Source organism: Dicentrarchus labrax, unplaced genomic scaffold (genome assembly GCF_905237075.1).
Source record: "Dicentrarchus labrax unplaced genomic scaffold, dlabrax2021, whole genome shotgun sequence".
NCBI classification, from domain to species: Eukaryota; Metazoa; Chordata; class Actinopteri; family Moronidae; genus Dicentrarchus; species Dicentrarchus labrax.
In genome coordinates this window covers 21,814,523-21,830,721 of record NW_026136723.1, presented here as the reverse complement: position 1 = coordinate 21,830,721, position 16,199 = coordinate 21,814,523, and the positions used below count along the sequence as shown (strand labels likewise).

At 39.3% G+C, this 16,199-nt stretch overlaps 1 protein-coding gene across 1 annotated transcript; it reads right to left on the bottom strand.

The window, feature by feature from the left end:
* Positions 1-2,590: 2,590 nt before the first annotated feature.
* Positions 2,591-15,166, bottom strand: LOC127358302 (prolyl endopeptidase). Its single transcript, XM_051391293.1, has 15 exons — positions 14,956-15,166; positions 11,514-11,588; positions 11,277-11,410; positions 10,999-11,129; positions 10,674-10,883; positions 10,431-10,552; positions 10,038-10,143; positions 8,921-9,112; positions 7,150-7,347; positions 6,225-6,328; positions 5,717-5,853; positions 5,086-5,180; positions 4,848-4,979; positions 4,036-4,192; positions 2,591-3,212 (listed from the first exon to the last, which is right to left on the bottom strand). The coding sequence occupies exons 1-15, from the start codon at positions 14,995-14,997 to the stop codon at positions 2,918-2,920; spliced, it is 2,130 nt and encodes a 709-aa protein (XP_051247253.1). The 5' UTR covers positions 14,998-15,166; the 3' UTR covers positions 2,591-2,917.
* Between the last annotated feature and the right edge of the window lie 1,033 nt (positions 15,167-16,199).

Below are 16,199 nucleotides of genomic sequence, written 5' to 3'. Positions count from 1 at the left end.
GAGGATTCATTGAAAAACTATTTATAAAATTATTAATAATAGAAATAATCATTAGCTGCAGCTCATATTTGAAGCTTCTCGCTTCTACAATCGGGATTTGCCACTTTTCTCCCTTGAATTAAAGACATATTAGTTTTGAACTGCTGGTTGGACAAAACATGCAATTTAAAAATGTCACCATTGGTTCTAAGAACCTGTAATGAGCATTTTCCCCTATTTTCTAACATTTTGTAAACAAAACAATAAATCAGTTTTCACTCACTTTTTACCCAAACCAAACATTCTGATCTACATTATCACTATAAGATACACACTTATAATAAAAGATACAAGCTTATCATGGAAGAAACATTTGCAGTTGGAAAAGAAAAGACATAAACATGTCCAGAAATGTAAGAGGAAGAAATGCCAGAGAGGTAGCAGAAAAGGCAAAAGGATTCAAAGAGGCACATGAGAAAGCAGACGACACCTCTGTAAAGACATTAGTGATTCCCAGCTGCGTGTTGAGAGCCCTCTCCCCTTCTTGTCCTCCCTCCATCCCTCGCTCCCTCCGCTCCGTGTGAAGATTAAAGCAAGCGGCATAAAGGGGAGAGCAGTCCACCTCTAAGCTAGTGTGAAGGGGAAACTTCCCCCGACACAAAAGTTCTGCTCTCCGCTCTTTGCCGAAGCGTGCCGCAGCTCAAATCGGCTTTGAGAAATTAATCCCTGCATTATGGAGGGAGTAAAGTAAACAAACGGAGGACAGGATGGGGACCTGCGAGTGTGAGACGGTGAGGCTTTTGTAGGTAAAAGCTTGTGTTTCTCCAGAGGAAAACAGATGTGTGCGCTTGTACTAGTGTGAACATGCGTGTACAGACAGAAGGAAGAGTGAGCTCAGGAAGTGACCGGGGGGTGGGCTTTGGGGGGGGGATGAAGCAAATGAAGCAGCAAAAGCTTGCCCAATCCTCTGGGACACTCCTGGGAGAAGAGTGTCACAGCCTCTTTACTGCATGATCTTAAACCCCCCCTCTCTCTCTCTGTCTCTCATATGTCCAGCTTATTACTGGCTTTGTCTTTTCCCAGCTTCATTCAACCACTTTGCCCCTGAGGCAAAGAGTCATTGTGTGCAAATCCTCCTCCTGCAGCCTTCTCTGCTTTCCTCTCTCCTTTTCCCATCCTATCTATCCACCAAGAGGGTACTTAGATAAGGCCCCGGGTTCAGTCTGACGAAATCAGAACTTCCCACTGAGCAGAGATTAAACTCTGAGTGACCGAACGGACAACTTCTCTCAGTCTCTGTGGTTGGCTGGCAGACTGGAGGCTGGCTGAGAGTTTCCATCTCTCTCTTTTTTTTTTTGACAGTTTAAACACCCGTCTGTCTGTGTGCCTCCCGAGACTCTCCATAAGTGCACTTTCAGTCTCTCTCTGCTTGTGTGCATGTTGCCTTTCGCTGTCTCGCCATATATCTGCCGTCCATCATCACTCTCACTCCCTCAACTTTTTCTGTGCATTCTTTGAAGATCTCCACACATCTTTCTCTCTCTCCTCTGTCTCCCTTGACAACTGCACCAGTCCATCTCCCTTATATAAGTTCTCATTCTTGTGTGTTCCACGTCCACTGTTTTATACAGATGTATCCTACTTGTCTCCGTCAGTGATTTTCCCTCCTATAGACGGGTTTATAGACGATATAAAGGATTTAGTGCATCCTGCTGTTTTGGGTTTTTTTTTTTTTTACTCCACAATCCCTTTCAATGAAGCAGCCAAGCATAATGCCACTAAACTGACACCCAGCCTTTGACCTTGAGGTGTTTGTGGAGGGTCAACCAAGGGGGGGTTTTGTAATCCGATACTGCCACTTGGTGGAATATGTGAAAACTGCACTCTACATTAATCACTGTTGTGCTCTAAACAGCAGTGGAAAGCAACTAAGTACATTTATTCAAGCAATGTATGTATGTTTTAAGGTACTTTACTTATTTATTTATGGTTTATAAATTGTATGCTATTCATACTACATTTTAAAATGAAACTATTATACTTTTTACTCCTACTAATTTATTCAATTTTGCAGACTTTATATACACAATATATGATCATCTTAAAGTAATAAAAGGAAACTTGTCCTTTTTGTGCTAGTAGGCAGATTCTGTTACCTTCAGACGGACAAGCTGCGATCCAAGCTAAACTTATCACTTCCTCATTGTAGTGTCATATTTGCCTTTGACATTTGACACAAAAGTGGTCTTTATCTTCTCATCTAACTCTCTACAAGAAAGAGAATGAGTGTTTCCCAAAATGTCGATTAAGCATTACTTCGGATTACCCACCTGGCTGTACGGAAAGCAGTTGAAATTTGCTCTACCTCAACCAGCAGCAACAATAAAATGCTGCCTATGCTGCATTTTATTCCTTCATTACTTGAAAGTTGAAACATGACAGTAACTGGGGAAAAAGAGGTGGGGAACGACATGCAACTAAAGTCCCTGAACATATTCAAACAGGGGACACTGCAGTACATGGACAGCATCCAGTTGTGCTGAACAATTCAGTTCTAATTAGATCTACTATTGAGGACAATTTTTGGATTAGGGATTATAACAGACAGAAATCATTGTACAAAGAGAGATTTTATTGAAATACTTCAATTCCAAACTTACAGTATGAAAACAAGTTCAGAATCTTTTAGTGCATTTGATTGGTTAAGATAATCTACAATTAAGAGTCATTTCAGGCATTATGATGAGTATTGATTATGATGATGATTTTTACCACACAGTTTGTTATTCTTTTTCTTAATCATTCTCTAACCGTTCACTTTAGTTGTACCAGTACACTCTTTTGTCTTTGATTAAACTGTTAAAAATGAAGAAAGCATTCATCCCTTAAAAAGCCATTGTGTGTATATCCTTTACTGGCCTTCACTGTCATTATCTCCTCAATCCTTCCAGCTAAGCCCAAGTGTCTCAGCGATGAAGGAATAGATGTGCGTGTCCTCCAAGATGGCCTTGGCGGTGGGTTTCCCTGCACCGTGCCCACTACGGGTGTCCACCCTGACCATCAGAGGCTGACGCTGCACAGGGCTGCTACCCACTCCGTGCTGCAAGGCAGCACAGTACTTAAGGGTGTGGAGAGGCACCACACGATCATCGTGATCTGCTGTCAGAAGCAGGATGGCAGGGTAGGGAGGGCCAGAGTAAGGTGGCGGAGGCAGATTATGGAGAGGAGAATACCTGGAGAGAATGTGAGAAAGACGGTTGGAAGGAATAATGTGAGGAAACCCTATTAGAGAGAAGAGAGTAATGGGAGTGAGTCCTGAACTTTAATGTGTGATTCAGTTGCTCTGCTGTGACTTTTTGGTGCATGTGGGTGAGTGTAAAGCTGGGAACAGACCTCGAGATTACTGAAACCAGCAAAGACTAAACACCCGACACATAATAACTATTTACACCATCATTCACGGATGCTTTAAGTCCTGAGATTCAGACAGTAGAAAATACTAAACAACTGAGTAAACACAAAGGACAACACACATTGACGGCAATGAATAGAGATGCGCTGCTAGACAACACCTAAAAATCCAGCGGGAAGACAAATTCTCATGTGTGACTATACCAAAACAGAAAGAGACATCCATCAAAAACTGTTTGTGTTGCTGATCTATGCTGCTATCGGAGCAGAAAAGTCAAAGAAATGCAATGCTATGTTGGGTGAGATGATGGACAGAGAAATGAGGGCAATGGGGACTGTAAACTTTGCAGAGAGCTGAAGGGGAGGTGAACCTCAGGGGAGTGGTAGCTCTTCACAGAAACTTGGATAAACTCATTTATGGATTAGTGCACTATTTTACTGTTTGCTTGCCATTTTTGGACAGTTTCTTTAATGATTTTTTATCACACACTTACTGTTTGTAAAAATGTCTGAACTAATCTTAATGAGACTGCTTGGCCTGATAAATCCTGACTGCAGCGAGACATGAAGATGTGAGCAGTAACTATAACGTATTCTCATGCGCAAGTATAGTTTAGTGATCTGTTGTGTTTGTGTTTGTCGTACTTGACGAGCCACTTGAACTGCTCCGGGTCGTCAGAACAGCCGTAGTCGGTGGTCCAGGCGTGGCCGATGGTGAATTTGTGGAACTTCAGCATATCCATCACCCCCACCTCTGCCACAGCACAGCCGAACAGGTCTGGACGCTGGTTCACACATGCCGCTGTGCGTGTATTTAAGAGTCAGTGTTACAGATTCTATTTGCTTACAAATACACACACTCAAACACACATCCCTTTTTACTTCACACTGTGGCACACAATCACTCCTAAATAGCCACTTACACACCAGGGAAGAAGGCATTAGTTGGGTTTTTGTGATGCCATATGGCAGCCAGCCGTTGGTAAATGATGTGACTAAGCACTGTTTAATGTGTTGTTTAATTGCTAAATTAATTGAAGCTAAGCAGCTAACTACTGTTAGATGAATTTGACATTAGCGTTTAAGCCAAAGATGTAATATAAAGAATACAAAGCATTGTGATCAAGACTAGCGATGGACCAGTGATCTGTAAAAACATAGAGATGTGCTGTATACTATATATATATTGTGAGAAGCCTCAAGGGTTAAATTGCGTAGGAAGACGGAGCTGAGTTGTTAAAATTAGGTGGAGGTAGAGGTAAAGCTCAATTACCAGATTTCAACTATAAAAAATGAAGAGCACAATTTTCACAATTTCAACTAGTTAATGTAACACGTAATGTACTGTTGCATAATAGCTTCCTTTAATGAACCTTTCACTTTCTCTTGTTCTCTTACTCTGGGCTTTCACACTACATACATAAAGACATAACACACACAGTTGAACCTGTACTTACCCACTAGCAGCCCTCCATTAGAGCCTCCATTGATAGCTATGCGGCTGGCTGTGGTGTACTTCTCCTGGATCAGATACTCTGCTGCACACTGGAAGTCGTCAAAGCAATTCTGCTTGTTCTTTAGTGAACCGGCTACAATCACATGATACAACAAAATTAGACCATAGCAAACTTACGTTTAATGTTTTCTAACTAACACTGTCATGCTTTTCTGGGTGCATTCCTTGCACATCTGTACCTTTGTGCCAGGTGAGGCCATACTCTCCGCCCCCTCTGATGTTGGCCACTGCCAGGATCCCTCCCAGGTGTCTCACATACAGCAGGTAAGCAACACTGTCCACAGAAAAGACAGACAGGAGGAAATAAAGCGTGCAAATAATGTTATGGGAAAAATGCAATCGCTTCATAAAAAGAATTTGAAATGGTATATATGCATATGTAGTCTTTAAAAACACATTAAAATCATATCAGCATCAGTGCTGCAGTTGTGACGGTTGTGTAGGGTACGCAAAAGGATAAACAATATAGTGACCTCTTTTTCATTCTCTCTATACTGTATATACAGTGCTTCTCAAACAATGCTGATGTATATATTTACACCAGCATCTTATCATTTACAGAGACAATGTAGACCCTTATATTTGTATCACTGTTTTCAAGTATCTGACAATTGCTGGTATGTTGGAAACAGTGGCAACAACTAGCAATCCTCTCACTCTCATGTACTATCCAATCAGACCGCACCAATCTTCTATAACCTCACTGGTGAACGTCATATCATAATGTATGTGTATCTTTCTAAAACATATAACAAAGAAGAGAGCGGTCACATTGGTTGATGAGATTTCAGGCAGAGCAGTTTTACTTACTTGTAGTATGGTTGTATGGAAGCCTCAAAGCCTCCATAGCCATAAAGGAAGACAGGATGAGTCCCGTCCTTCTTTAGGCCCCTGGCGTGAACTAAGAACATGGGGATCTTGGTTCCATCTTTACTGGGATAAAAAACCTATGAATGTATGAGAGAAGATAGATGAAATCAGTCAGTTTGTCCTTTGACACATCTATCTTGTACAAAACATATCTTATGTAATTTCTATTAAATGAAACAGCTTTCACATAAATGATTTCTGTTCTAGAAGTCTAGAATGAGATGTTCACACACACACACCATTTACCACTTCCTCGACCGTAGTGAATGCAATTCTGGGAAACCTGAGTTACAATATGAATATGCAACCAGGAGATGTGATACAACAGGAACAGAATAAAGTGAAAGATGAGGGGAAAGACAGTACAAAGACTAAAGAGAAATGGGGAAGTTTGAGCAGACATAGAGTCCACAGAAACTGAGGAGATAGGAAAATGAAAGGACATTACCTGGGTGGTCTGATAGTCCTCCTGCTTGATGCCTTTTACCTCCACCTCCCTGAACACTCTGGGCTCTGGGTTTGACTCACCCAAATCACAGTGGTAAATGATACCTGGGTACCACAGAACAAAAAGTCACCCAGGTTAGAGGTTACTGGGTTTTAACTAATTGCATGGAGATAAAAAACGTATTTTTCATATTTAGTGGAGCTGGGTATTTAAAAATTACAATTCCAGGATACCAACAGAGTAGTTCATTTGATAGTTCGATACCTAGTATTTAACCTCTGACTGTATGTAGCTGTTAGCTGCTACCTGAAGCTGCAGTAGTGGGTCACTTGCAGTGATTGGCTATAAGCAAAACCATTCAAATAGTCAGTTTTTCTAGATATAGACTAGAAAATAAAAGGACTGGAGACATTTTGATTCTACTTGGTTTTGGGTTATCTTAAAAGGCATTGACCTAATATAGAATGAGAAAATTTGATGATGTAACAGATACTAATTACATTTTAAATGACACAACCTACAGTTACAATAATATACAGCAGGCTATTTTTATGCAGTGCTTGATCTTTCCTTTGTGTTGGGACTTATTGGGTATTTTCTGATGTATAATTAAAGCAGTAGAAGTTTTCATTACAGTAGCAACAAATTGGTCAAGGAAAAATACCAAAAATTAACTGGTTCCAGCTTCTCAAATATGAGAATTTCCTACTATTTTCAATGATTAGTAAACTGAATATATTTGGGTTTTGGACTGTTGGACGGCAGAAACAAGATATATAATACAATTATTAAAATAAATAAACAAATAACATTGTTGTTATGGGATTAGTGACATTATAATATTGTATTTTATATTTATATTTTACATCATTAATTTTACTAATATGAAACAACTAAAACACAAGTTATGAGAAGACAGAATTACCTGGTGTAGTGAAGGAGGTGAACTTATAGAAGAAGTCAGAGTGTTTCTTCTTGCAGCTCAGTCCGCCCACTGTGCCGACGTCCAGCGGCAAGTCCCTGACCAGCTGGCCTGTAGACAACTCATACACTTGTAGGATATCCTTCACGTCATGGAGATAGTTGACCAGCAGGTGGTGCTGGTTCACACAAGAGACAAAGCCTGCAGATGGATATAAAAAAGGAAGTGAGGGAAAGTGGGCATGACAGTGTGTAGCTGGTGTTATTAACAAACACAGGACCCAAAGGAAATGGTCGTCTTTGTTTCTCTTGTTAATACCGAAGTGAACTTCCTCTCTGCTAAATCTCATTCTCATCTGATCTCAATTATCAAATAATAACTAATTTCATGATGCTGGGATGAAGCCAAACATAATGAACCCGGCTGCATTGATCAGTTCAATTAATTGAGATGTTACTTTATAGGGAGAGCAAAGGTTAATACAGGTATGCACTATATATCCATTCACTGTAACATGTCATTACATCAACAGACAGCAGGGGGCAGTCTAATATGAGATGTCAGTGGTGCTACAGAAGTTACTTGGTTACTCTTGTTTATTACACACAGTAACCATTCCATTAGAGGCATTTTGCCTTGGAGTGTGAGCGGTGTCAAGGACAATACAGAGTAAACTGATCAGTAAATTTGATATATATGTTTATATTGGAGTTGTATTTTTCATTAGATTTTATATGCGCAACAGTGCGTTCTCATGCTTGCTGTCTTGATACATTTGTCGAAATTTATCAAAGATTAAACCTATAGACATTTTATTTAGTTTTAATTAGTATTTAGTTTAGTACACAATATCATTTAGTCTAGTTTTTATTTCAGTTAACTAACATGTTTTTTAGCACCTAGTTTTAGTTTTTAGTTTTACTTAACTGTAAAAACCTTCAATGACATTACACCCAACAGCCTGATGCCCACAACCACCACCGTCACTATGAGGACTAACTTTGAGTTAAAATGGTGAATTGATATTGGACATAATATTGACAGTAAGGAGATCTTTAAAAACTATAGAATATAATCAGATGTAACTGTCAACTACTTGAGTCTTTTTAAGTAGTATACAAAAATGTAATAAATGCTTTATAAACACACAATAATGTAGTTGTAGCTATAAGGACATTTTAAGTTCATATTAAAGTATAGTTTTTGTTACCAATTATAAATCCTCCTATGAAGACATATTTTACATTAATATTACTATGTACTATGTTGTCACTATGATGGGTCCATGTGTTTTGCGCACGTCTCAGCAGAAAAGTGTTTAAGTGATCTCTAGGGACAGTTACCGTCATTCAAATGACTCTCAACAGTAAAAAAAAAAAAAAAATTAAACAAAGTGCTTATGGGCCAAGTTTCACTTTTTGAGCAGAGTTCCCTCTGACGAAGTCCTCGACCACAGACACAGAACTTCCCAGTTGTTGTGGCGGGACTGTCATCGAAACAGCGAATAAGTATTTGGCAATATTCTAAGGACAGAATTGTGGAACTACGACTCCACGTATAAGCCCTTTACGTATTTCTAAGACTTGTGGAGTTTTCCCACGCTCTAACACAAGACTACAGCTGTCATACCAACAAAGGTCAGTTTTAAAAACTGCTCTGTGATCATTCAGATGTATTACATTTATTCTATAGAGAACTGATACTGTATAGGTGGACTACATGGCTGACTTTGTCTTTTACCGTTTGGTCTCTGAAATTTTCCATTCAGTCTCACCCAGGACATCCTTGTCATGCTGAGGTATTAGGGTAGTCCAGTGCTGCCTGTCTGGTTTCTGGATGTCTATGTTGAGGAGACAGTACCGAGGAGCATCCAAGTTGGAGCGGAATGTGAATACAGTTCCCTCATTGGTGACATACGAGTACTGGGCATCAAAGTTGTCCACAAGTTTGACCCATGGCAGCAAGCCTGGAGGAGAAGATGAATAATATACTTAGTTACAAAAAAAACAGAAAACCAAACACCCCATGCCTTCCTGTCCACCTACCGGAATCACGGTGACTTTCAAAGACCTATAACACACTTTTGCAGTAGGCTTGCACTAAAAAGGGATAAATGTCCTGTGCGGTTGGAAGATTTTAAACTAGTAGTGGTGAAGTAATTGTTGAGTCACAGGCATTGCTGGCATCAAGTACTACTACTGACGCAGCAGTTAATTTGCACCTCGAGGCTGTTATCTTTGGCACTTGAAAATCTGACCCCAGAAATGAAAATATATTTCCAATGAATCCAAGTTTGACACTTAATTTCAACAGAACTGATAAAAGAGCACTCCCATAACAGGATGTGTTGAAAATATTGAGAGTGAAAAAATATCAATAACAATAGGACAGTGACAAGACCCAAACTTAACAGGTCATTTTGTTCTCCTGTGCCATTGGTAAACTTACAGTAAGAATACTACATATTTTTTGTCCACTGACTAATAAATTAGTTGTAATTATTGCTAACTATTGAAATAATCATTTATTCAGTCATTTTATAAGCAACATTCTCTGGTTCAAGCTTGTCATAAGAGAATTTTCTGTATTATTTATGTTGATGATGAATGTATTTGTTTTCCACTCAGACATTTCACACGATAATGTTTTATTATACAAAAACATTTTCCATTACACACACACACACACACGTGTCCATAGATGCTGTCAACCACCAATTTTGATCACTTTTGGTGAGTTTGAAAACCTAGTTTACATGTCTTACATCAGTCGAACAGCAATATATGATACACATTCATTCTGTACCTGTTATCTTGATCTACTGCTCAAGAAAATAGGCGATTTGTTTGTGTTTATGGTGTTTAGTCAAAAGTTTGTCACAAAATACAGACCTGTGATGCCATCTGAGAGTTGCTGAAGGTCACAGTACCACAGCTGGTTGACAGGCTCACATCCTTCAGTGATGGCCAAAACAGCATATCTGCCATCATCTGATATCTGTCAAGATAAAGGAATGAGAGAGAGGGGTAGGAAAAAAGCAAAGAAAGAGAAAGAAGAGAGAGAAAGGAGCATGATTATGCCATAACAAGTCTTGTTTGCTCACAACGCCTACTGATGGGTGTGGTGCACTCACCCTAACCAATGAGCCATATAACTAATCATTTTAAAAAACATAAGAAATTAAAGCTCTAAAAATGTTATGTCGATGACTCAGCTTCACTATTATGAGCAGTTATCAGTGCGAATAATGTGATTATAAGGGATCAATATTGTTACAGACTCACGGTTACTGAACTGTGCCACTTGGGATGTTCGGGAAACTCTGCAACCAGAATGTCCTCTGACTGTTTGGTGCCGATGACGTGGTAGTAGAGCTTCTGATTGATGTTGCAGGTGGTCTCTGTGCCTTCAGTGAAATACAGAGGGGTTAAGTCTTGAACACGTTTGCAATAGTCTTTGCATGGTGACCGCTTTTGTTAAAGGTGTTGTTACTTTGTTGGAGCATGAGTTTAGTGACTCTTCCTTACCATCGGTTTTGCCTTCCTGGCGTGGATAGCAGTTGTAAAAGACGCCTTTGGCATTGTGAGTCCAGGCCAAGCAGCTGAATTTAACCCTCTCCAGTACATCAGGCAGTGGTGTGAGGTCATCAGCTTTCATGAAACGCACAGTTACCCAGTCTGAACCACTGCTGCTCAAACCATACGCAAAATATTCACACTCCTCTGACAGACGGCCCACTAGAGAGGGACAAAAAAAGAACAGGGATTCAGCAAGTCTTGTTCTTAAAGCATCTACTTCTCTGCGTATATATATATGTGTTATGCAGCATGTGTGCTCTGCAGTTTGGCTTACTTTTCAGTGCCACGGTGCCATCCTCAGAGAGTTTATTTGGGTCAAAGAATATGGTGGCAGGTCCGTCCAGAGAGTCCTGCACATATAGCACATCCTGGTTCTGGAGACCTTTGTTGTGAAAGTAGAAATACCTGGAAATAAAAACAGGAAATAACAAGACAATAAGCAAGTTTGTTTTTTTCTTGGAGATCTGCAGTTCTCCAAGTTGGTCCCCCTCTCATGAGTGCAGTTGTTCATCAGTCTGTGCAGTACCTATCCTTTTAAACTTCAACTAGTACCTCTTCCCTCTTTTGTAAGGGCAGCTGTATTTGGGGTAGTCATAGAGCTCAGTGAGACGCTGGTGGAACTGAGGCTGGACAGCACACTGCTCCAGGTATGGCATGGTCAGCTTGTTCTGCTCCTCAACAAAGGCCTGGGATACAAAAGGAGAGAGAGGAGGGACTCAATTTAGAGTGTCTTTGGTAAAAAAAAAAAAAAAGAAATGCTTCAGCTTTCTGCAAGGGATGAACACATACCATTGTTTCGGCACTATCAGGGTCCTCCAGCCATGTGTAGGGATCACAGATCTTACTCCCATGGTAGTCATCCACCTATTGCAAATATATACACAAGTTAAACAGGAACAATCACAAATTACATCCAGGTGCAATAATAACTGCCTCTCTTTCGCAATACTTCCCTCCAAAAAGTTTCTATGGAAGAGTACCTGTTCCATCTGACAAAGGTTAATCATTTGCTTGACAACTTGTCAGAGCTGGAATGAATAATGTTCTACCATTACACCAGTGGGCAGACTGTACTTGATCTTACTACACACACATATACGCACAAACAATGATGTGCATATGCAAATGGAATACACCGAATCCTGTTCAATGATCTGGTTTTTGTTTCCAGTAATCACAATGAAAGATAATTTTCCAGTGGTTTTCTATTAACTTAAAAAAAATGTGTGGACATCTTGATGTTTATCATTGGGTTTAGATATTAACAATCTACCAAGACAATTAATCATCATCATCATTAATCATTAATTGTTGTAGTATGTTAGCAGTTAAGACATTATTCCAGCCACATTTTTCATTTAGAGATTGAAGTGCAGCCAAATGCACAATGATATTCCTTAAGGACCTTTGGATTATGATAAAAGGCTGCAACCGATTTCCATTGTACTACTATTCCAGAGAATTTCACCTTAGCTTGGCATCATTTAAATAAGGCATAACAAAGTGGTTACACACACATCCGTCACACTTGATTTGTTTGTCAAATGTGTTGATTCAACATGACAGTTATTCCTGATATTTGGATTGACAATGTTGGGGAAAGAAAAGCAATACAAATATGGGGAACATTTAAAACATTTACTTTCATTTCACCAGACATATGAAGCCTTTAACAATCTGTTCTCAAATTCTTCATTTCAGCTGTCAACCACTTCTTTACTGGGGTATCTTACGCATTTCTGTTTCCAACATGGATGTGATCGGTAGACCAAGGCAGACTTTAGTTTTTCTTTTATTAATTAATCATTAATTTATTTATATATATATATATATATATATAAAAAAAAAAAATATAAAACATACATACATACATACATACATACATACATACACACACACACACACACACACACACACATATGTATATGTTTTATGTGCTTGTTATTTCTGCCTGCTTTCTTAATTTATATATTTTGTTTTTGTATAATTTTAACTAAAAACTATCGTTATACTTGTATTTTATTGCCATTTTATCATTGCATTTTATCTTAAATCTAACTTTTTTATTTTTTACTCCATTCTGTCTTTTCATTGTCGCATTGAAGCACTTTGAACTGCACTAAACTGTATGAAACGTCCTATATAAATAAAGTTTGATTGACCAATAGATGTGGAGCTCTAACACACCTTCTTGTTCCTACAAGGTCAACAAGGTGTGCCCTCAGAGGGCATTTGTCTCCACTTGTGTGGATGAATATGCTCATCCCTGTCATGGGAAATGCAAGTATCTGTAGTTTTACCTATAGGGAGTGTCTAGTTTATTTGTTTTATTTTTTTAACCAAAATTTGGACTTTTACATATTATTGCAAGGGAGGTCTATAAATTCTGGGTCAACAGTTGAAAACGTTATTATATCCCTGCATTCAAAAAAAAGGGCTTAGAGCAACTAAAATTACCCTGGAATATGATCTGTTGCAGGATTAAATGAGTCGGTGACTTTTATGACAGATGCCTCATCAGATTGTAAGAATTTTTGAGATTAGGTCATTTTCATAATAGGTAGGGGATATTAGTTAGAATTCTTTCTTTGAGATGTGGCACATACATGTTTAAATTAAACTGGACTCAACACTGAAGCACTCTTAAGGAAGGGACAGGGCAGACTGTTCTTCCTCACAAGACTCGGATCCCTCAGTGTGAGCGACAGGCTCCTGCAGACTTTCCGTCTGCAGTGGCCTGTGCTCTGTTCTCTGCTGTGGTGTGCTGAGGTGGTGGAATCAAGGCTCGGAGCTCAGCTGTCTCAACAAGCTGTTAAGGAAGGCCAACTAGGTGATCAGGTTGGAACTGAACAGTGCAGAGGCAGTGGTTGGGAGGAGGACGAGGACAAAGCCATCTTGGATAACCCTTCTCACCCTCATTATACAATGAAGCTTTGCTCTTGTGAGTCTTTGTAGTGTGTCCACTTCCAGTCTCAATGGTGGAGTGGTGGTTGTGCGGCTCAGTTCTGTTTGGTGACACCTATGATTGTTCTTCGTCCTCCCAGATTCATTTTCATATATATTTACAAAATATTTGTAATTTTGATTGTATAGGTTACTGTAATGTTGGTCATTTCTGTACATGTGACTGCATGCCTGTCCTTCCTGGGTAAGAGATCCTTACTCTGTTGCTCTTTGTTAGGTTTCTTCTATTTTGCCCATTGATAGGAGATGTTGAGTAGATGAAACTGTTAAATTTAAAGAATTTCCCTCAAGGCATTCCTGAGATATTTCACTCATGTGAGTGAGATGGATGGACTGAGTTGGAGGCATAATAAAACTATACACCCAGGGCCGTGATTACCACTGAGGACACAGAGGTCATGTCCTCATTTGTGGACTTTAAGTACCTTAAGAGGAGTTTACATTTGACAATAACACAGAAGTGACATATGGTGGGTTTTGAAGGCTCATTCTGGTGATTTTACAGTTTTAGAGGATTAATATATTCAATAATTCATTAAATTACCATCAAAATTATTAGTCAATCACTCAATATGATTACATTATGTTAATTAAGAGAAAATGAATTGGCAACAAACTATACAGTTGTTTAATGGTAATTTCCAAATGCCTAAAATTCTCTTTTTTTTTTCTCTTCTCTTTTTAATAGTAAACTGAATAAAATATTTTATTTAGCACCTTATCAAAATGTATTGAGGGGGTTGGGGTTGTGCTGGTGGATTTGGGAAATAGTGACTCAGGAGGCTACTTGTAAAGTCCTTATAACCCTGCATGCACCAAACACGGGAATGCTGCATTAACAGAGGAACAGTGGTCAGTGAAACTTTAACTAACGCAAACCGCGAGACACAACGAAAACCAGCTGAATCCAAAATCCCGGAACGAGCATCGTTAAGAGCAAACCGTTTCAACATCGTTTTCTGTGTGTGTGTGTGTGTGTGTGTGGTGTCTGAAGGGTTAAAAGTCATATGCGACACATTTGGAAAGAAAAAAAAAGAGCAAAGGTTGCTTCTTTCCGTAACTAGTACAGCAAGAATTCCCACTGAATAACTTTTTTTCGGTTTGGTGCAAAGTTTTGTTTTTGTTTCTTCGTTCATTCGCCATTTTCCTTTCTAACCCTCCACCCAGACGGACTTTCTCTTCCGGGTCTCGTTTTTCCTGCTTGAACCACAGAATTTCACCGAAAGATAAAGAGAGAGAGAGAAACGCACTCAGCGGGACAACTGACCTTTGTCTCATCTCTTCTCGCAGCCGGATACTTAAACGCCATGTCGGGAATTCCTATAGTCTTCCTGTTTCCCTCACTTGCTTTTTTTTTTTTGCTACTTCGTCTTTTCTTCTTTCTTTTCTTTTTTTTTATTGTGCTGAATGCGGCGCCTCGACTGAATCAATGGAGCCTTGAAGTGAAAGTGAAAGCATTTTTGCGCACACGCTTTGTACTAACCGCCTGCGCTCTTTCTTCAGACAGGAAATGATGCGTCATCCAGGGCAAGTGATGGCACACGCACAGAACGTGCTCGCGTACAGCTGTTACTTTCCGCTGCACATTTTCAGATTTCCAGAGGCTCTTACTCTACTCGAACTCTTTCTCAGTTCAGTTCAGTTTGCTTTATTGGCATGAGTGGAATAAAGGCAATATTGCCAAAGAATTCATAAAAACAGTAGTAATAGTGAAAAACAAAACAAAACAAAAAACAAAACAACCACATTAGAATTCATAAAATCAAGAAAATATCAGAACACAAACTTTGCCCTGTGTGTGTGTGTGTGTGTGTGTTTGACAGAGATTATGGGAGTGTGTGTTGAAGTTGTGTGTATGTGAGTGTGTGTTTGTATTTGTGTGCGAGCGTGTGTGTATGAGAGAGTGTGTGGGTGTTAATGTTCTTGTTGGTATGTGTGTCTTAAAGTTGTTTGTGTGTGCAGTATACATCTATATATATATATAGTGAGATCAGTTAGATCATCTGCAGATTTTTGGAGCCTCTTACTCGTGTCTCTCTCTCTCAGTCCAGTTCAGTTCAATTTGCTTGATTGGTATGACTGTAACAAAGACAATGTTGCCAAAGCATTCATAAATCACAGAGTAAAAAGAAAAAAAACAACCACATTAGAATTGATTAAATCAAAAAAATATCATAAAACAAAAACTTGGCCCTGTGTGTGTTTGTGTTTGACAGAGATTGTGGAAGTGTGTGTTGAAGTTGTGTGTAGGTGAATGTTGATACACGTGTTTGTGTGCGTACGAGTGTGGGACAGTGCGTGTTGATGTTCCTGTTGTTGGTGTGTGCGTGTTAAAGTTGTTTGTGTGTGCAGTAACTTGCTGATGGTAAAAGCCACTTGATTTTAGGTGATAATGTCAAATGAATTACTCTTTTTTGTATTTCTCTCTCACACACTCTCTCTCTCTCTCTCTCTCTCTCTCTCTCTCTCCCGTCTCTCTCTCTCTCTCTCTCTCTCTCTCGATCTAGATAT